The sequence below is a fragment of the Gymnoscopelus microlampas genome, assembly GCF_963454915.1.
Source record: "Gymnoscopelus microlampas genome assembly, chromosome: 7".
NCBI classification, from domain to species: Eukaryota; Metazoa; Chordata; class Actinopteri; order Myctophiformes; family Myctophidae; genus Gymnoscopelus; species Gymnoscopelus microlampas.
The window spans coordinates 49,993,445-50,015,494 of NC_139944.1; the positions used below are offsets into that span (position 1 = coordinate 49,993,445).

Consider the following 22,050-nt stretch of genomic DNA (forward strand, 5'->3'; position numbering starts at 1 on the left):
TGTTCATATCACTGAGCAGTGAGCACGTGTCACTACAGTATAGCAACGTGAGTTCACAATAGATTATTTAGGGTAGCCTATAGCAACGTGAGCTTACAATAGATTATTTAGGGTAGCTATACAGTATATAGGCCAACAACAAAAAACACTAAGAAAGAGACGAGGCATAATGGAAAAGCGATTGAAAAGGAAGACCAGCTCAATGTATAACGTTGCTGTCGAGCAGAAATCTCTTATCTCCATATTTTTGTGTTTTTTTCATAAATTAACGCCCTACTTGATCATACTACAGTGTCACAAAAATACATCAGAAGTAGCAGATCCTCAAGCGAAGCGTTTTGAGCTTGTTTGTAAATCTGCTTTTTTTCCGTTTAAAAAAAATATCTTTGGGTCTTTTTCTGCCTTTATTGATACAGTAGACTGACAGGAAACGGGGAAAGATATGGGGTGGTGACAAAGGTCAGCAAAGGTCGTCAGGATTGGGACTCGAACTTGCGATATGCTGTCAGGCTGGATTACCAGCCTATGTGTCCAGACGGCTACAACAGCCTCTTCCCGGGCCTGACCATGTTTCCACAAAACATTTGAGTACTTTTTCCACCACTGCCCATACATTGTTTTTTGTTTTGTTTAACAAAAACAACAACGCATGGGTAGACAAAGACTGACAAAAGAAAAGATGAACAGCTAAAATAGATCACATAAGCCGGACAGACTGGGTGCTGATTGGCTGGTTCAGGTCCATAGTCTCACAGGACATGTACGATTGCACTGCGTTTATTAATTAACAAAAATAACATTGTTGTTGTTGACCCGACTTGATCCATCTTTGAGAACTGAGTTCCTTGGCCTACTGTCTGTGTGCACAAGAAATATGGGATGAAGGCATGATCTCCTAGTGGAAAAATGTATATCATTTCTGAGCAAGGCAAAACAAACACAGCTTAATTCATGATCGGATCGCTCCAGGCAGTATATAACCCACAATTCTATCACATCTCCTTCAAAACACAAGGGAGATGTTTTCTGTTATGTTATGTAATAAGCATCACACAGGTCTGGCACGTACAGTACAGAAGGCACAGCATTCAGATTGAACACAAACAGTTCCTCTGCCAGTTCAGTTCCCACACAGATCCAGAACACAGACGCATTCATAAGGTTATGAAATATGTTGTCCAGGAATGGCTTTTATTGACTATGAGGCATTCTGCTTGCTTTGAGGAGCTTGTACTGTATGTGTGTGAGTGCATTCCTGTGTGTGTGTGTGTGTGTGTGTGTGTGTGTGTGTGTGTGTGTGTGTGTGTGTGTGTGTGTGTGTGTGTAGTGATGGAAGAAGTACTCAAATGCTTTACTTAAGTAAAAGTATCAATACCCTATTGTAGAAATAGTCTGTTACAAGTACAAGTTCGGAATTCTAAAATTGACTTGAGTAAGTACAAAAGTATTGGCATAAAATGTGGCTACTTAAAGTACCAAAAGTAAAAGTAATCATTATGCAAAAGGTCCCATTTCACAAGTTTAAAAAAAATCCTTTGAAAGTAGCAGGTTTACAAGATCACAGCGGGTTGCTTTGGAGCGCGTTGTGAGCTTGTAGATCGGCTGTATTCAAATTGCCAAAGCATATACAGTATGTAGGTCTGAAGTGGTTTTAATAATAATAATCAAAATCTACAAAGTAACTAGTAACTAAAGTTTTCAAATAACTATAGTGGAGTAAAAGTACAATATTGTGTATAGTGTGTATATAGTGTGTGTGTGTGTGTGTGTGTGTGTGTGTGTGTGTGTGTGTGTGTGTGTGTGCGTGCGTGCGTGCGTGCGTGCGTGCGCGCGTGTGTGCGTGCGTGTTTGTCCTAAGGACCAGGTGGTAATGTTACTGAAAAGCAGAGCATGGATTCCAGGCCAGATTAACATTCGGTTATGAGATTAAAAACACAATCCTGATGGAACCACAGGCTGCAAGCCATCCCCACTGGAACAAAAGAAAACACATAAACAAGAGCAGTGGTTCTCAAACTTTTTCATGTCAAGGACCCTCAAATTAATGCGTATTTTCTTCTCTTTTCTTTGTATTTTTGGAGCTTTTTCTGCCTTTATTGATATTCCACATTGAAGAGAGACAGGAAACAGGGAGAGAGGGCCAGTGGAAGAAAGGGCAGAAAAAAGGTCCATTGGACGACATAGTGTGACATGGCATTTTTGTAATGTTTTTTACATGCCATATGCGTAACATTGCATTAAAAAAAGTTTTTTACATTGGATGACATATTGTATGACACACACACAATGTACAGAAAATATTCCTATAACTATCTAAAGTGATTAAATCTGCCGGTATTGTTGCTTGACAACAATACAGGTCTGTGCATATGGTCTGTTCTGTTTTAATTGAGAGTTAGAAAAGTATAGGTTCAAGGTTCAAGGTTGTACTTTATTGTTATACATCTTGTGTACAGGTACATAAGAGTCAAACTTATTTCGGTTTGGCTTGCTTCAGACAATGCAGCAGCATAGGTAATAACAAGAACAGAATAATGATAGAAATTGTAAAAAGATTTAAAGGAAAGAAAGAGTGCAACAAAGAGAATAAAAAGAGCATCATCAAATGCATTTAAAAAGAAAATTGGTATATTGTATACACCAACAGCATTTTTTCTTCAGTAGCTGCCACCTAACTTTGTGTAAACAACTTCACAGTATATTCTATACTGTATACAGTAGATTAGGTACAGTAGGTGCAGTTCAAGCAAGTATATTTCACAACAGTGCTCTTATGAAACCCTCAAAACTGCAACTGACGAAATGATGGCATATTAGGTCAGATCTATGTACTGAGTCAGAAATATCCCTAATTACATTAGACGTGTTCTCATACAGTCACTCATACGCAACAGCAGCTTGTGTTGGGAATGTCAGTGACTTATATTAAGAACCATAACGCCTTTTTCCTGGGCATGTCATAATAGGCAAACATTCGGCAAAAAGAGCAGATCTACAAGCTCATTATCCCCTTCCTATCTGATCCGCCCCCTCGTGGTATCTTATAAGTCCAGGCTTGAGACTCTGATATTTATCATTAGTCGTATTTATTAACTGTACTGTTTATTTATGTTCTACTCTGTATATTGCTGATTGCGTATTTGTGCCTTTGTATGAATGTCCTATTGTTGATGAAGTCGATGGCTTCTGTATTTAGCTACCTCCTCCTGTTCAGTTTTTAAATGTGCTTTATAAATACATTTGACTTGACTTCTACGCAGCAGCTTGGGTTGTGTTCAGAGTGTCAGTCTTGATTGAAGCATTAACAACCATGTCATTATAGAAGTATAAGCCTACATTCTGCCAAAACAGCAGATCTACAAGAACAAATGAGTGGGCCAAGGATTGACGACTTGGGGATTTAAAAATCAACACAATGATTGAAGGCCATAGATTCCACTCTTCTACATCCCTCCTTTCCGCTGTTCTCATCCAAGGAAGCTTCACTTTGTTGTCATGCTTTCCTACAGCGCCAAATATTCAAACCTGTGTGTTGGTAGTAGTTCAGCTGTGATAAATGTGCACACTTTAAACAATGCCTTTGAATAGCACAGGGCTAACATTTCCAAGGAGAATTTTATGGCCTTAAAAGTTGATCAAATGGTGTGACGAAGCCTATTTCCTCATCTCAGAACTGGTGCAGTTTTGAGATTCTGTCGCAAGTTGCAACTTGCAACCTCTTGCAACAGAATCCCTAAACTGCATCGTCAAGCTGCAACATTTCAGACCGCTGCTATTTCTCTGTGCAATGTATTGCAACGGTTTCGTTGCATCACGAATCACTGGTGCATGTGGACTAGGCTAGAGAGAGAGAGAGAGAGAGAGAGAGAGAGAGAGAGAGAGAGAGAGAGAGAGAGAGAGAGAGAGAGAGAGAGAGAGAGAGAGAGAGAGAGAGAGAGAGAGAGAGAGCTACTCACTCATGTGTAGAGAGTTGTAAGCATTGGTTCTCAAAGTGGGGTCTGGGGACCCCCATAATTTAGATTTCACAAACCTTCTCTTATCGGGGTCCCTGGCACAAAACCCATTTCAGATGGGTGGTATATATCAATATATAAAATAAATAAATATATATCAATTTGGGGGTCCTTGGCACGAAAAGGTTTGAGAACTACTGGTCTAAATCACAAACAGAGTCAGAGAGAGACAGAGTCAGAGATGGAGGACGATGCTCACTATAATGTATTCTTCCACATTCTTTGATGCCTCCATATAATCCCTCACACACATTTTCTATACTTGGCTTCGCAGCACCATAAGCTGATTCCCCATTTTTCACCGTGATTAAAAAAGAAAAATCACTCAGGATTATGCAAGAAGACTCCGTTTGCCTTCTCACTGGTTGTGGAAGAAGGACGGATAAAACTGAGAGAGGAAGTCCAGTTACAGTATGTATGCAGTGAAAATATTGTTGCTGTCAGGCAGAAGAAATCTTGTATGTCACAAAACGGTTGCTTTTCAGGAAATGGGTGAAAGAACAGGTGTTCCATTGGATCCAATTGTTATTATTAGGTTCTTCTGGATTAATTATTCCCACAACCTCAGATCCAATGCCCGGCTGTGCTACTCTGTCCCCTCCGTGGGCATGAAGGGTAGCAAAAGAAGCCTGTGGTGTTATCCAAGGTATTTTGGACCGGCTTGGAACAACCTTTCTTTGGTTTCTTTTGAGGTCTTAAAAGGAAGGTTAAGGAGATGATTAATTGCTGCGCCTGCTTCGACGCTTAGCTCATGGTTTTATTTGCATTCTCAGGGTTGTATAGTATTAATATGATTGTATTGTACTTACCACCTGTGCCCGTATAGACCACCATCGGAGGCCGCTGTGGGACCTGAGACCAGGGCGTGGCTGCACGACACTGAGATGGACATCTGATGACGATACACGAAAGAAGAAGAAGGAGCCAATCTACAAGCTCACACTGCCTCATGATGTGAGGCGTCAAGAGCTGTACAATGGGCATTGATTGACAAAATAACTAAAAGTTGAAAAATGGAGATACAAGGTTTCTGCCCAACGGCAACAATATGTGATACAGAGGGATTACAAGGCCGTTGTGCAGTATATTATGCGTTGATATTTCAGCAGCAATGCCTTTTCTGAGTCTCTTTCATCTAGGGATGGCAAAGCTCACAAAAGCTTTTAGAGGGAAACGTAGCAATTTTTTTACGCAAATCCCATTGTTATATAGAACCATTAGAGGTGCGATAAGCTGAAGAACCTCTAAAAAAACATGCAGGGGCTGAACAGGGACGGATTAACCCCTGCACGGGCCCCTGGGCCGTCAATTTTTTGGGGCCCCCCCTAAAACATTTTTTTGGGGGGGGCTAGTGAAAGTTACAGGTATGGTGTGTATGATATGAAATCCTTAATCATATTCCATCACATATGGAAGGGCCCCAGGAGCCCTTGAAGGGCCCCTGCAGGAGCCCTTGTCAGGGCCTCAAACCCAGCGAAAATCACTGCTGTAAATACAGAGGAGGGGCCCACACATTTGATATTTTTAGTAAATTGTCGATGGCCGCGCGGCCCAGTTCCCCCGAAGGACCCCTGAGAGCCAAGGGCCCTTGGGCCACGGCCCCCGGCGGCCCAATGGCTAATACAGCCCTGGGGCTGAACAGGTTCTTTGTGTGTATAACACCTGAACCATTGGAGGTGGTCTCCATACTCCATGCCTTGAGAGGTTTAGACCCTGACGGTGTTGGACAGAACACCTACTGACGCAGTGTGAGCTTGTAGAAGTATTTTGGTCTTATTTGGGGGGGTGTCAGCTTTTGTCGGATGTAAAATGGGGGGGGGGGGGGTGGGGGGGGCAAGTTAGAGGTGCATAGGTGTGTAAATGTGTGAGCATGCTTCCACACACATAGCCTGGCATGGCCAGACTAATATCAGGGCTATTTTATTATATTTTTATATAGCTCTGGCAGATTCGTCTGGATTCCAGGCAAGCGCACGCATTTCTTTTGTGAATGTCTTACACACACAGACACAAAGAAGATCCTGGTGTATAGCAGAGAGCAGAGTAGTGAAGTGAAGTGGGGAAAGGGGAATAATTGAGTGATACACGTTCCAATTTAGAGCAGCTAGGCCTACATTACATTCCAGCTTCCATCCCCAGGGCTTAGTCTGACCCACACTGCACTACTCTCTCTCTGCCTCAGTCTCTTCTTCTTCCCAGGCAGCAGTGACTCCCGCTGGACTGATGGGGTGGGGGGGATGGAGGGGGGTGGGGGGGGGGTCTGGGGCAGAGCTGTGACCATGAACCGGGCGGGCGGGGACACGGCCCACTTTAGCAGCTCGTATAGCCCGGAGGTGTTTCAGTGTGTGGGAGAGGAGACAGTCGCTGCCCCCACGATGATACTCATTGATTCAGTTGGTTAGTACCACTTCACAGCACACACTAGGCCATGGTCGACTGTGTGCGTGTGTGCTTTGTGTGTGTGCGTGCGCCAGTGGTGGAAAGCAACTAAGTACATTTAATCAAGTACTGTACAATTTTGAGGTATTTTTATTTTACATGAGTATTTCCAATTTTCAGTACTTTTACTCTACTACACTATCTCAGAGGCAAATATTATACTCTTACTCCACTACAATTATTTGACAACTTTAGTTACTAGTTACTTTGTAGATTTAGATTATTATTACAAAACATACATTAACCACTTCAGCCCTGTATACATTTCGGCCATTTGAAAATAGCCAATCTACAAGCTCACAATGCAACCCATTGTGAGCTTGTAGATCGGCTTTTTTCAAAGGATTTTTATAGATTATATACATTTGAAATCTTGTGAAACATTCTGCGTAACAAGTACCTTGACTTTTGGTACTTTAAGTATATTTTGATGCCATTACCATTGTACTTTTACTAAAGTACATTTTAAATTCCGGATTTTACAATATTTCTACATTGCAGTATTGATACTTTTACTTAAGTACAAAATGTCAGTACTTTTTCCACCACTGGCGTGCGTGCGTGCGTGCGTGCGTGGTGTGTGTCAGAGGGGGATGGTGAGAGGAAGGTCAAATAAGAGCACTGGGGTATAGCGGTTCTGTCTCAGTCTCCCACCTCAAGCCATTCCTGGTCTCTGCAGCACAAACACACACATTCACACATTCATCAAGTTAGCTAATAGAAGCCATCTGCGTCAGATGACCGGAGAGGATGTAAAGAAAGAAAAAAACAAAAGGGTAGAAATAAGAGGCTGTCTGTCGGCTGGTCTGCCTGGCTAAACCTGTCTGGTCTATTTAGGTCATTAAGAACATTTGCAGCATAGAAACAAAGGGTTTGAATCAAATTAGTACATTCACAAGTAGTAACAGTATACCCTTTAACTTTGAGATCAATTACACGTACGGTATAGCGTTCATAAATGTGTGGATTTCAAAACATTGAAAAAAATGTTTAACTGATTCCAATTCTGTTTGATTTGGAATTTGGAATTCAACTTTCAGGTTAACGTGCACTGTCCCTGCCAAATAAATAAATTAAGTAAAGTTGCAACTTGCACTGAATACAAGCACGCTCACCCCAAAACACACTCGCCCCGGGTCAAATCCGGCGACCTCTGTGCTTAAACCTAACTTTAAACCTAACTTTATTCCCAAACTTAACCTCAGTAAAACTATGCCTAAACCTAACCTTATTCCTAAACGTAACCTCAGTAAAACTATGCCTAAACCTAACCTTATTCCTAAACGTAACCTCAGTAAAACTATGCCTAAACCTAACCTTATTCCTAAACATAACCTCAGTAAAACTATGCCTAAACCTAACCTTATTCAGTAAAACAAACACAAGAACCGCTGGGGCCCAGCGGTTCGCAAAAAAAAAGGGGGCGATAACTGTATTTTGGGGTGAGCGTTCCGGTTACTCTTGCAACCACTTGCAACAGAATTAAAGAACTGCGCTGACCTGCAGAATTCAGAGTCAGACCGCTGCAACTTTTCTCTGCTACCAATTTGTTGCATTGCAAATCACTGGTGTGGGCAGGGCTATAGGCCAGTATTGATTTCGTCGACTAAAACTATGACGAAAAATGTTCCTCGACTAGGCCTACCTTTTTTCACTGACGAAAACAAAATAAAAACTAATGATGACAAAAACTAAGACTAAATATATTGACAATTTTGTCAACAAATACAAACTAGACTAAAATGTTAAAGAAGAGATCTGGTAGAACTAAAAAAAGTAATTTTATGTTTGGTTGCGCTCAGGTGTTGCACTCTGAAAATAGCAGATCTACAAGCTCACAACGCGTCGCGCTACGACGCGCTGTGAGCTTATAGATCGGCTATTTTCAGCATGCAACCAAGTGTAAAAGCAGCCATTACGACGCCATCAAGGCACAGCCAAAATACATTTTAGTCGACTAAATCAACTGTATAGATTTAAGAATATCAGAACTACAAGATCACAACACGTTGCATCTGCAACATGTCGTGAGCTTGTAGATCTACTGCTGTACATCAACATTCCATGGTAAACCCAAAAGCCTAATTTATGCTTCATAAATGCTGTTTGTCCAGTAGAAACCGGTACAGAAGTGCTTTGTTCAGGGTTTTCTGGGATTAGGCTTTTACTGTACTATACGGTATACATGGAATGTTGGTGAGTGCATGAAAGTTGTTTTACACACAGTATATGGATGTATTTCTTTAAGAGGTGTCTATGATTTGGTTTGGTTGGGTTTCAGTTTAGCCACAGCTGCAGGTGGGATGTGAAACACACAGAATTATTTCCCTTAACTGAGTTTTCAAGGAATATCTGACAGCAGCTGGTTTATGTACCTGTAATCCGCTTAGAGGAGTCTGCAGCCGTGTGTGCGCGCGCGCGTGTGTGTGTGTGTGTGTGTGTGTGTGTGCACGTGAGTTCATGCATGTGTACTTTTTGCATGTCAATGCACTTACCTTTATTAAGTGGTATCGCCCCACAGTGTGAGAGGTGGGCCCTTTATAATCAAGTTACGCTGCAACAGCAATCCAATTTCCTCCCGCAGAATGGAGGGAGATTTCATGTAGAAGAGAGCAGGTGTGCGTGTGTGCGTGTGTGCGTGTGTGCGTGTGTGTGTGTGTGTGTGTGCGTGTGCGTGTGCGTGTGCGCGTGTGTATGTGCAATTGTGCATGTGCCTTGCATGCTTCTTTTATGAGAATAAGATGTGATCCAGCATTCTTATTCCCCAGTGTTCAGTTGGTGCCAGTTGTTCATGGACTTCATCAACCGTAATGGATGATAACAGCAAACACAGAACAAAAGCCTGGTTTATTATACAGTACCTCGTTGTACCACAAAACACCATTTTCAATGTGCAGTAATTCCACTATAGCTAAAACAAAGAGAGAATGACACTCAACATCACTTTCACAGGCCAGTGGACCCCCATAACTCTCAGAGTTACAGACCAGTAAGGAACCCTGAGGGTCCCTGAACCCCACCTTGAGAACCACTATTCCAAAAGCACACAAAACGTTAATTCAGTGACATTGCAAAGGTGGCCTCTTTCATTCTGTGTCCGGAGAATACATTTAGAGTAATAGGATTTATTGGGGGGTCTGGTGGTACTATCACATCTCGCCTCCTGTTGGAAGCTGTGTGTGTGTGTTGCTATTGTCGTTAACCCTTCCCTTCATGGTCACTTTGCTGCTGTACTAAGAGCCACTGTCGCACAAAGAGGCTTTTTTTTTTGCTATCTCAGCATCTCTCCTTGCCCCGTGGCTGTTTCCATAGAAACGAGGTGTTGGATGCCCTTAAAGACGAATGTGTGTGTGTGTGTATCTGTGCGTGTGTCTGTGTGTGCGTGTGTGTGTGTGCGCGTGTGTGCGTGTGTGTGTGTGTGTTATGGGGGAAGAAGTTAAACAATTTACAATTTAGCAGAGTAAGCAAGGTAAACACAAGGTAATACATCAAATGCAATGCATAGAGACAGTGTAGTGCCTCAGTAATCTATATCATAGGTAAACAAAGAACCCTATTATCAGCCTATAAACAGTATAATATATGTACAAAAAAATTGTACATTGAAACTAAACTATAGGATGCCAGGTCAACAAATGAACCTGTCATCTGTTCAAATTACATTGACCTTTGCATAAGACTGCAAGGTCGTCAAGGCTCGGGCAAGTGCTACGGGCTAAGGTGGAGTCTGAAGAGGTGAGTCTTCAGATTACGACAGAAGATTGGGAGTGAGACTGCAGCCAGTTCTAACTGCAATGGGGAGTTCGTTCCACAGTTTGGGAGCCAGAAGGGAAAAGAGTCTGGGACGTGTGGAGCGTTTGTCCCTGAATGTTTTAGGGAAGGTTCTGACAGCTTCCCCGTGTTAGCTGATCTGAGTGAGCGGGAGGGGTTGTTGTTAGGGTTGGATAAGGCTTTGAAGATATGGGGGTGCCATACCTTTGGTTGCTTTGTTGGTCAACATCAGTGTTTTATCTTGAGTCACAAGAAGATGCTCTCAGTAAAAAGGGTTAAATCAATGTATAAACATTTAACTATCCACCCATTAGATTTGGATATATCTTATCGTTCAAGTGGACATCTTGGCCTAGGGGTGGCGCTGGAAGGCTAAATCGGCAGGTTTCATCCTCTGAGGAACTGCAAATTCCATTGTAACTAATCCCAAACAGCAGTGTTCTAGATTTATTTGGGGCCACATAGTAGTGGACGTTGGACAGACTGATATGACCATTCTTAGAGCCCCGACGCTGAACATGACATCTCTGTATTTCAGTCAGACACTTTAATGATACAGTAATAACATGGACACGATTATAGGGCAGAAGCTACAGGTACACAGACATAAAAATAACTTCACAACTATTTACGAAACACAGGATAAAATATAGATTTCCTTTGTGCAGTCACCTACATCATGAGAGTGTTGAGAGTGGTTAGGTTGTAATTTGGGACGCATCATCATCAGTAGTGTTCCCTTGGTTCTTGGGGTGTTTAGGCCTCGACACTATACACTCTCGCCAAAGGTGGCCACCAACAGGGTGATCATCAGCCCTGAGTTGCCTGAGAGTTGCCTTCATATTGAATGGCAGGCTTCTCATGGGACTATGCATGGCAGGGGTGTCCTTTTCCCTGAGTCAAGCCTAAGCTGACCGCATACCTCCTGGCTTGCTGCTTCGTGGGCCTAGCAGGGGTCTTTCCTCCTCATAAAAAGCCACTGGCTTATACAATACATACTGTACTGTATAAACAGTACCTGCACTGAATGCTGACACAGTGAAGATCTAAATGCTTCTACGGGAGGAGGCTGGGGAGGCGGTCTACAAGCTCGCATTGTGAGCTTGTAGATCGGCTATTTTCAAATGGCCGAAATGTATATAGGGCTGAAGTGTTTAATGTATGTTTTGTAATAATAATCAAAATCTACAAAGTAACTAGTACCTACAGTTTTCAAATCATTGTAGTGGAGTAAAAGTATAATATTTGCCTCTGAGGTGTAGTGGAAGTAAAAGTACTGAAAATTGGAAATACTCCAGTAAAGTAAAAAATACCTCAATATTGTACTTAAGTACAGTACTTGAGTAAATGTACTTAGTTACTTTACAACACTGGACAATAGACCTTAACAAGTCTTTGTCTGGACTGGCCACGGTCATAGTATTCCTTATGGTGACGGGATGCTGTTGTCAGACTCCATGTTTGTAGCACCCTCTACTGGTACACTGTTTTAAATGCAAGTAGGCAGTTTTGTTGTTACATTGTTGGTTCAACATTCAAAGTGAAGTGTTTTGATTTTTATTAAGGATCCCCATTAGCTGGTGCCATAGCAACCAGCTAGTCTTCCATGGGGTCCACATATAAAACATACAAACAAATACAGTTGCAAATACAAAATTATTAAATGTGAAAAGTCTAATTGAATCCTGTGAGGGAAGCTACCATGTAGCAATGACAGAATGTTCTCAAAACAGTGTCAAAATATGAATACATACTATGTGTTATGGAATAAGAGGAATGATCTTTATATCCTATGTACTGTAGCACATTATTTACCTCCAGGCTCCAGTCAATGTGAAACATCATGCCTCAAATAAATTAACCTGATGAGACATTAAAATGCAGCAATTGGATTTGAATGCTAACTCTCAAGATGAAACCTTTGTTAAATGATGATGTTACCAAGACTTTTATATGACCTTTTTTTTAAATAGTATACATTGAAATGTGCTCAACTTTACGGACTATAACTGGTTTACGTTTATAGCTACGTATTCTAATAAAAATAAATCAGAAACTATTTGAACGTAAATTATTAAGTAACTCTTACTTAAGTGAAAGGCGAAGTTGACTACTAGATCACCATCTGGCAAGGCTCATGTCATCCTATTCTCCATTAATCATGTATTGTCTGGAGGTAGGCCAGCCTCTGCAACAAGGAAAGACAACTACCCACTTCAACAGGTAGCCCTGATTCAGTGTGTGTGTGTGTGTGTGTGTGTGTGTGTGTGTGTGTGTGTGTGTGTGTGTGTGTGTGTGTGTGTGTGTGTGTGTGTGTGTGTGTCAGGTTGATTTGTGATATATATATTTGTATTATATATATATAATATTTAAAACTGCTGTGATATTATTTGGTGAAAACAAAACAAAAACAACAATTATATTTTTCAAGTCAAAGCTCTATATTCTGACAATGATCATTGACACAGTATAAAGTGTTTGTAATGAATACACTGTACACTCTATAGCAATGCGGAATACAGAGCTATTCAAGACAAGACATTTCACTCACAGAAAGAGGGTTTCATCACTTGTGACTTTTCAGCACCAGGAGCTGTCCAGGGTATTGAATTGCACTGGAGCGTTATACAAGACACACACACACACACACACACACACACACACACACACACACACACACACACACACACACACACAGAACCTGTTCTGCTTCACCTGGCTACATCTTTAGAGGATTTCAGGAAAGTAAAGCAAAATAAGTCTGCTTACAATAGTGTCATTCTACAAAGAGAAAAACAGTTTTAATCCGCAAAGAGAACAACTAAAACAACTACAGTAGGTGAGGGAAGCTTTTCTAAACAAGCAAAAAAGGTAGACTATTATTCCTTCAAATCCCCACCCACCTGAGAGAAACATTTTAGATCAAGTGTGGCAGGCAGTCTGTGAGAGAGGACATTTCTCAAGGCTATAGTGTCTTTCTCCTGTTTTCTTATCTTCAAAGTCTCCTTGGACAGTCGCCATCACCACCACCACCACCACGATGCTTTCGGCTGAGGAAGCCGCTAACATCTATCACACCAACTACGTGCGCAACGCCCGGGCCGTGGGCGTCCTGTGGATCCTGTTGACCATCACCTTGTCCGTCGTCATAATGGTCTGCTATATCCAGCCCTACTGGATCGGGGACAGCGTCAACACGCTGCAGGCCGGCTACTTCGGCCTCTTCCATTACTGCATCGGGAACGCCATCTCTTCCGAGCTGACCTGCAAAGGGAGCATGTTCGACTTCAGCTCCATCCCGTCCGGCGCCTTCAAGACGGCCATGATGATGGTGGGAGTCTCCATGCTGCTTGTGTTGAGCAGCATCGCGTCCATCGGCCTCTTCTTCTTCTACAACGCGGGCAGCGTCTACAAGATCTGCGCCTGGCAGCAGCTCGCCTCGGGTGAGTGTATATATATAGCCTGGCCCAGGATGGATTGATCATCATTTAGTTTTTGTTTTAAGTTGCAACAGCAGTTGGAGAGTGAGAGTGTTTAGTTCATGTTTCAGCCACCTATGTAACCTAATAGTTCATACAATGTGACATGCATGGTGGCATCCCTGCCAATTCAATAATGAATGATCCACTTTATCATTGTCAGTGGAGTTGTTGTGTGGCGTGTATCGTATGTGTCATCTGTCATTTCTCAAGTGACATATGCTCTGGGTGGGTGGGCCCCCTGACGACCATGTGCTCTGGCCTTTATGAGGCATGCATGTGTGTGTGCTTGGTTCATTGCATAGCTATGCATATGGCTGCTGTGCATTTATATAGCCTATACAGTACTATATAATCCTGAGTAGACCTATGGCATTAGAATGCTGAGCATTATACATTCTAATCACCTGTGCTGTGTGTGAAAGGGATACAAGAACTCTCTCCCCAAAATACGCTTGCCCCGGGTCAAATGCAGCGACCTCGGAACGGTCGCCACCAGGTATTCCTAAACGTAACCTCAGTAAAACCATGCCTAAACCTAACCTTATTCCTAAACGTAACCTCAGTAAAACCATGCCTAAACCTAACCTTATTCCTAAATGTAACCTCAGCAAAACTATGCCTGAACCTAACCTTATTCCTAAACGTAACCTCAGTAGAACTATGTCTAAACCTAACCTTATTCCTAAATGTAACCTCAGTAAAACTATGTCTGAAGCTAACCTTATTCCTAACCTTAACCTCAGTCCACGAAAGAAATGGGGGCTTGTGTGTTTTGGGGCGAGCGTTCCGGTTACCCATGAAAGGGGCAATAAAGGACTCAAGATAAAAACAAGAATTATGTTAGTTTTGAAATTTAAATCTTTTTCTTAGAAAAGTCACCTTGGACCAATATTAAATGCAGGAACAATCATAATCTTAACGAGGAACAGTAATTGACAGACAGTGTAACCAACCAGTCAATGAGCCAGTATGTCCCTCTCTCTCCCCCACTCTCCCAGCCACCTGCATGGTGATTGGCTGCGGGATCTACCCCGACGGCTGGGACTCGGAGCCGGTGAAGCGCATGTGTGGAAACCGCACAGACAAGTACACGCTGGGCAACTGCACGGTGCGCTGGGCCTACATCCTGGCCATCATCACCATCATGGACTGTCTCATCCTCTCCTTCCTGGCCTTCAGCCTGGGCAACCGGCAGGACCAGCTGCTGCCAGAGGACTTCCAGACGAGTACTTAGTTTTGTATTCTTAGTCGTATGTTCGTTCTGTGGCGTCTTGTTTTTATTGTGACATGTCAGGGACTAAAGGATGAAAAGGTGCATTATTGCTAATACCTTTATATTTACACAGCATTCCAAACTGCACTGTGCAATGTTGCAATGCCTTGTCCATTAATATATACTGGCCCTCAAGTAAAGAAAGATGGAGGGAAAGGGTACAGATGCAACATTTGAGGGCCTGCCATTGGCAATTCACGCGCAAATCAGTGCGAAATCCACACCTTTTCATGGAGAAAGTGTGACATTCGCCGGTGTGAAATTGTGCCAGGTGTGAAATGGTGTAATTTCAAACAAAGACTAATCAGGCCCGAATAGGGGGGAAAACTGTGATCTTTCAGGGAACTTTCAGGGAAAGATCAGGTGAAGAGTTCGGCTGTCTTATCTGCATGTGGAGGTGGGGGAGTTCAAGGAGGGAGACGGGGCATGGAGAGGTGAGGAGAAGAGAGGAGAACCATAGATGAAAATGAAGGAATGACAGTAAAGGAGTGGAGGACAGATTCAATGATAGAATCTAGTGCAGCGGTTCTCATCTGGTTGGGCCTCATGTACAGTACCACAAATGTTGACAGTCTACTACCATGGATGGATTCTACGAGCTACAGTAAGTGGAAAACTGATGGAAAATAAAGAGCTGGAGGCGCAGTATCAGAAACTCTGTAGAACTCAAAGTAGTTACACTTTTTCACAGAGTGGAAGAGCACACATCCACAACCCACTCGAAATAGTCTTGTCGTGACCCACTATTGGGTCAGGACCCACCTAGAGGGAGGGACGAGGCACAGAGTTACGTAAGGGTTCAAATGAGAGAAGGGAAGAGGAAGAAAAGATTAGATGGAAAGCATGCTGGAAAGTAGCAGGAGAAGGAGGGAGACTTCAAAGTTTTAAAGGATAGAAAGGGGTGAGGAGAGGAGAAAGGAGTGAGGAAGAAAGAGGACAGGGTTAACTAGTGATATTTCACATCTCAGTTTTATGGGTAAAACCGTAATCATGTCAGGTTTCTTCACATGACATTAATACCTATACGTCTCAGTCAGATGCATCCATGTTTATTTTGAAAACACTGCTTAGCTTGCTGGATTAATTCTTAATCTGATGTTATATCACTTTTCCATTATAGATAACCCTGTGGCAGCAACCTGAGGAGAAGTCATCTCTGCATCCAGATGATCCTTTGCCCAAAACACCTCATGTTAGCCTATAGTGGACTTTCACTGGCAACGTCAAATTCACAAAAAAACTTGTGATCATGTGGAATTCACATGGGATTCACCGTGGATTATACTGACAAATGAGTTGACTTTCTTTCTTTGCTCTTCCTCATGGACGTACTTGCGGATTATTCCAGTGTCAGTCTACTTTATGTGGATTATGCGGTCGACACGCACTGACATTTTGCACCTTAATCCCATGTACAACGCACTGACTTTTGTCTTTTGTGTTTTTCTAGCACCTTACCTAACGTCATTACGTCAATAAGTATATCATGCAACTACTCCAGTTACTTTTATACATCTGGTGCTATGCTTACACTTATTTAAACCTGAGATGTGACAATAAAGCTGATTCTGATGGGAACGGCATGGCTCCATTTGTGGCCAGTCTGTGACATCAGTTGTCAGACGTCATAATATACTGTAGAGACGTATGACTCCACATTTGGGCGAGGTTACAGTGAAGGTTTGTTTGATTATTCTACACATTCCATTCATTCTCCCATTGTATTATATATTCTCCAGTCAATAAACTTGCAAATGGAAACGTCTCCAGAGCTTAGATGAATGTTAGATGTTTAACTTACACTTCGCTAATAAGTGAAAGTGTAACTTGACTAGATCACCATCTGGCAAGGCTTGTGTCACTCTATTCTCCATGAATCATTTATTATCTGAAGGCAGGCCAGCATTCAGAGAGCCAACTGGACTACTAATTGACTACCCCCTTCAACAGGTAGCCCTGCCCTGTGCTCCAGTGTGTGTGTGTGTGTGTGTGTGTGTGTGTGTGTGTGTGTGTGTGTGTGTGTGTGTGTGTGTGTGTGTGTGTGTGTGTGTGTGTGTGTGTGAGTGAGTGAGTGAGTGAGTGTGTGTGTGTGAGTGTGAGAGAGAGAGAGAGAGAGAGAGAGAGAGAGAGAGAGAGAGAGAGAGAGAGAGAGATTATAAAGTATGACAGGTGCTTTTGCCTCCTCATTGACATTTCAGCACTGGGAGCTGTCCATGGTTTAGGGAATGTAAAGCAAATGATGTCTACTTACATTTAATCAGAAATATCTTAAACAACTACAACAGGTCAATGCAGAGAAACATTTAGAACAAGAAGTGTGGCAGGCAGTCCGAGAGAGACATTTCTCAAGGGTTTAGTGTCTTTCTCGTGTTTTCTTCAACTTTATCTTCACAGTCTCCCTGGACAGTCCCCATCACCACCACCACCATGCTTTCGGCTAAGCAAGCCGCCGAGATCTACCACACCAACTACGTCCGCAACGCCCGGGCCGTGGGCATCATGTGGATCGTGCTCACCCTCACCTTCGCCGTCATCACCACGGTGGTCTTCATCCAGCCGTACTGGCTCGGCGACAGCGTCAACACGCTGCAGGCCGGCTACTTCGGCCTCTTCCATTACTGCATCGGGAACGCGCTCACGTCCGAGCTGACCTGCAAAGGGAGCATGTTCGACTCGGGCTCCATCCCGTCCGGCGCCTTCAAGACGGCCATGATGTTCGTGGGCGTCTCCATGCTGCTCATCGTGAGCAGCATCGTGTCCATCGGCCTCTTCTTCTTCTCCAACGCGGGCAGCGTCTACAAGATCTGCGCCTGGCAGCAGCTCGCCTCTGGTGAGAGTGGCAATGATCATGTTTGGTTTGTGTTTAAGTTGGACAAAATCTGGTCAAAAGTCTTTATGTGTGTGTGTGTGTGTGTGTGTGTGTGTGTGTGTGTGTGTGTGTGTTAAAGTTAATGCATTTTAAACACCCTGTTACCCAAGGTACCTGGGATCCCCGCAGGAATCCTCGCAGCTCTATAAACAATCTCACCGTGGTCAAAAAGATGTATGGGAAATACTACAACAAGCTCCAGGAGTGGGTAGTTAAAAGGCCATATGTTTCTTTCCCCTTATCCTCCAACTTAACTTGCTGTAACTAACTTGCTGTTACTACCAGACCAATTTCTAGGTCTGCATATTCAACATAATACAGTTTTGCTCTACATTAAAGCTCTAATCCGTAACTTTTATGTCCTACCTGGGATTCAAGCCACGGTACCACACGAGGGACTTAATTTGTACCACCTCATGCAATGAATCCCTGTTTGACCAGGGCATATATTGAGATTATGAGCTTGTCAACCAGTAAGTAGGCCTACCTGACATCAGGGTGTCAATGTCTCAATGGAAGAGTATAGGGAGACCACCCACAACCACTGCAGATTTGTAGCCATCAAAATATGTTCCGGATCGCAGCTTTAAAAGTAATGCTACTCAGAACACACACACACACACACACACACACACACACACACACACACACACACACACACACACACACACACACACACACACACACACACACACACACACACACACACACACACACACACACACACCATAAGAAGTAGTAGTAACGTGTGGGGTGGTGAGGCCGTATTGTTTGTACTGTTGGGTGAAGTGGCATGTTCCATAAATGTCTTTCAGCACCATGGATAGCGACACAAAACCAAAGAGGAAAGGGCGTGTTACTGTGGCAACAAACAAGAAGACTCACCTGGGAGTGCAAGGCATATAATCCCCCCCCCCCCCCACACACACACACTATAAAAAAATTAAAAAAAACAATATCTCATTCATTCATGTTATGCCAGTGAATGCCAGGTTAAGAATGCCAGGTTAAGTATTACATTTCATAATATCAGTGGTTCTCAAGACTTTTTGATTTCAAGGACCCCCATATAACTCTGACAGTATACAAATGGAACCAAATGGATCCATTTGTATACTGTCAGAGTTACAGACCTGTATGGGTCCATTTAGAACCCACTGAAGGACACCTGAGGGTCCCTGGATCCCACTTTGAGAACCACTGGTGTATCTTTCAGTGTGAGGCAGTAATTTCATACATTCTAATCACCTGTGTGAAAGGACCAACATTAAGGAAAACAAACAAATACCATAACTTGATCCCACCCCGTTCTTACTATGCCAGTAAATTCCCGGTTAAAATGTGATACCAGTTACATTTGATGAATCTCTCTCTATGTCCTTTCATCCCTTCCTTACCCCCAATTCCTTTATCATTTTCAACACTTTTCTACAGTTAGGCATGTGTAAAAAAATTATTGCACTCGCCTGCATGCTCGTGCACACTCGCTCGCACGCACACACACACACACACACACACACACACACACACACACACACACAGAGATCAGTTGTTAGGAACTTCGTTACTGCCTGCCTGATGGTTCAAAACTTTGCGGCAGAAATAGCTGATCTATAAGTTCACATGCACGTCATGTAGCTTGTAAGTCGTCTATTTTCGGAATAATTTATTTCATAAATTATGCATGATGCTGAAATGGTGAAAGTGAGACAGGTGCATCACGCCTTGTTAAGAGAGAGAGAGAGAGTGAGAGAGTTCATGTTTCAGCTACTGTATGTAACCTGATAGTTCACATGGCAGGTATGCCGAGGTACGATGGCATACCTGCAAAGTCAATAATGAATGACCCTCTTCCCCCCCCCCCCCCCCAGAGGATTTAAGCTACAGAACCCTTCAGCCAATCAAATGAAACTATGCTGAACTGACCCAGAATAGGAAATGTTTACGCCACCTTCTGGCAAAGAGAACCAAAGATGGTGGATGTAGAAAGATAGGACATCCCAATTGTAGCCACTAGAGGCAAAATGGTACACAAATGTCATACATATCTGATGGCAGATCTCGTGAACATCCTATGTTTACTGGTGCTAGATCCCGTGAGACTCGCAGTGTTACAATGCTGAAATGGAACGTGGTTGCACTCCATTTTAATGAAGTCACGCGCACGTCGCTTAACAACCACACTACAGGTCACAATTGACAATTGCATCTAGGCTCATTCCTATGTTAATTCACCTGGTGTGAGTCGGGAGCCTTTGCAAACTTTGTTGAGGTGTGAATTTAAAGTTGTTTTATATCTATGCATGTGCCTGCGCGTGCTCCTGTTCAAATAGGTTCTTGCACGGCGCGCAAGGCCGTCCCATGAGCAATGCAACCCCTGCGCGAGAGTGTGTTGCTGGAACAGAGAGAGGTCAATAATAATGTTGATTTTCTCCTGATTTGTCTCTTGGGAATATTTTGTGGTTTGTGACGATTGGGTCCAATATTTAGTTCAGTGACCATGGGGCTAAAAAGAAGCTGTGTTCACGTTCACGTCTCCCCATTGGAATTAATAGACTCCAACCTAATTGGACCTAAAAGGCGGCCACCTTGTCTTGGAGAGAACTACAGTCATGCATAGAGTATATTTACAGTGTAACCAACCAGTCAATGAGCCAACATGGGGGGCACGGAGGTGCATAGAGGCACAGCCAGAAGGTCCTGGGTTCGATTCCCGCAGGGGGCGCCGTGGGCGCTGGGGGCGTGTTCTGTCCTCCGCGTCATCAGTGCCCATACCCTAGGTGGGGATGGCGAAAGGGCCTTTCTGTGTGGAGTTTGCATGTTCTCCCCATGTTCCCTAAGGTAGGTACCCTCACAAAAACATGCAGTAATCCTGGTCACTATACTGCCTCCCCCTGGTCAGCCGGAGCGCCTGATGGAGGGCAAAGGAACTGGTTGGAATAACGTGTTCCTTCCACGCGCTACGTCCAACCAGGGAAACTCCCCCCTGTCAGGTGACAAGAAGGTCAGTTGGCTCTCATGCAATGAAGGAGGCATGAGCTCGGCCCTGGCCTCCCTAGGTTGGCAGAGGTTGGCAAGGTAGTGCCCAGGATTACATAGACAATTGGCACTGGGTGTAAAAAATAGGGTTACAAAATCGTGGGATAAAAAAAATATATATAAAAAAAATTAGCCAATATGTCCCTCTCTCTCCCACTCTCCCAGCCACCTGCATGGTGATCGGTTGCTTGATCTACCCCGACGGCTGGGACTCGGAGCCGGTGAAGCGCATGTGTGGAAACCGCACAGACAAGTACACGCTGGGCAACTGCACGGTGCGCTGGGCCTACATCCTGGCCATCATCAGCATCATGGACTCGATGATCCTCTCCTTCCTGGCCTTCAGCCTGGGCAACCGGCAGGACCAGCTGTCGCCCGAGGACTTTGAGATGGAACCCAAAGGTATGTGGAGGAGGGGGGGGGGGCTTCCAGTGGTGGAAAGCAACTAAGTAACCCAGGGCCGGACTGGGACCAAAATTCGGCCCTGGCATTTTGGCCCAGAACGGCCCACCACAACCGGCGCGCAGATAGCAGACACTCTACCGCAATTTTCCGCACATGCGCCGTGCAATACTTTATACTTTCACTCTCAGAGAACTAGGTCTGAGAGTCAAATATAGTACTTTTTAGTCCTCTCCAATTATTTGAAAACAAGTTATAACCCTAACTTTGGATAGTTGACCCCACATGACATTAATACCTTTAACCCTCGGTGTCACGCATTTATGAAAACTGCCTGGCTTCCTAGATTGATTATTTATCTAACATAAAAAAATAAAAATAAAGTTAAAAATGTAATAATATTTTTTCTGCCTTTATTGTAAAGTACAGTGCAGATTGAAAGGAAACAGGGAGAGACACAGGGAATGACACACAGCGTCCTTGGGCTCGGGAATCAAACCTGCGACTTGCTGTCAGGCTGTCATTAGAGCCTATATAGTACTGTTTGTGCCGTAACCACTAGGCCATTGGCGCCCTTTATCTAATGTTTTATGACTTCCCATTACAGATCCAGAGCAAGGCTAACCCTGTGACAACAGCTGAAGACACGATGACCTGAGGAGAAGTCATTTCTGCATCCAAATGTTCCTATGCCCAAAACACCTCACTTGTTTAGCCTAATAGTGGACATTGCCAACATCATATACAACAGGGGTGCCCACA

General features: G+C 43.4%; 2 protein-coding genes across 2 annotated transcripts; both read left to right on the forward strand.

Moving 5' to 3' along the window:
• Positions 1-13,263: 13,263 nt before the first annotated feature.
• On the forward strand, positions 13,264-16,121 carry LOC311048617 (LHFPL tetraspan subfamily member 5 protein-like; the record flags this gene model as incomplete). The annotated part of the gene is made up of 3 exons (XM_084061880.1): positions 13,264-13,666; positions 14,704-14,931; positions 16,099-16,121. The coding sequence occupies 3 exons, from the start codon at positions 13,264-13,266 to the stop codon at positions 16,119-16,121; spliced, it is 654 nt and encodes a 217-aa protein (XP_083918006.1).
• Positions 16,122-17,405: 1,284 nt separating this feature from the next.
• LOC311048618 (LHFPL tetraspan subfamily member 5 protein-like) lies at positions 17,406-21,487 on the forward strand (the record flags this gene model as incomplete). Its single annotated transcript, XM_084061881.1, has 3 exons — positions 17,406-17,808; positions 21,052-21,288; positions 21,480-21,487. 3 exons carry the CDS (start codon positions 17,406-17,408, stop codon positions 21,485-21,487), a joined length of 648 nt encoding a protein of 215 aa, XP_083918007.1.
• Positions 21,488-22,050: the final 563 nt, after the last annotated feature.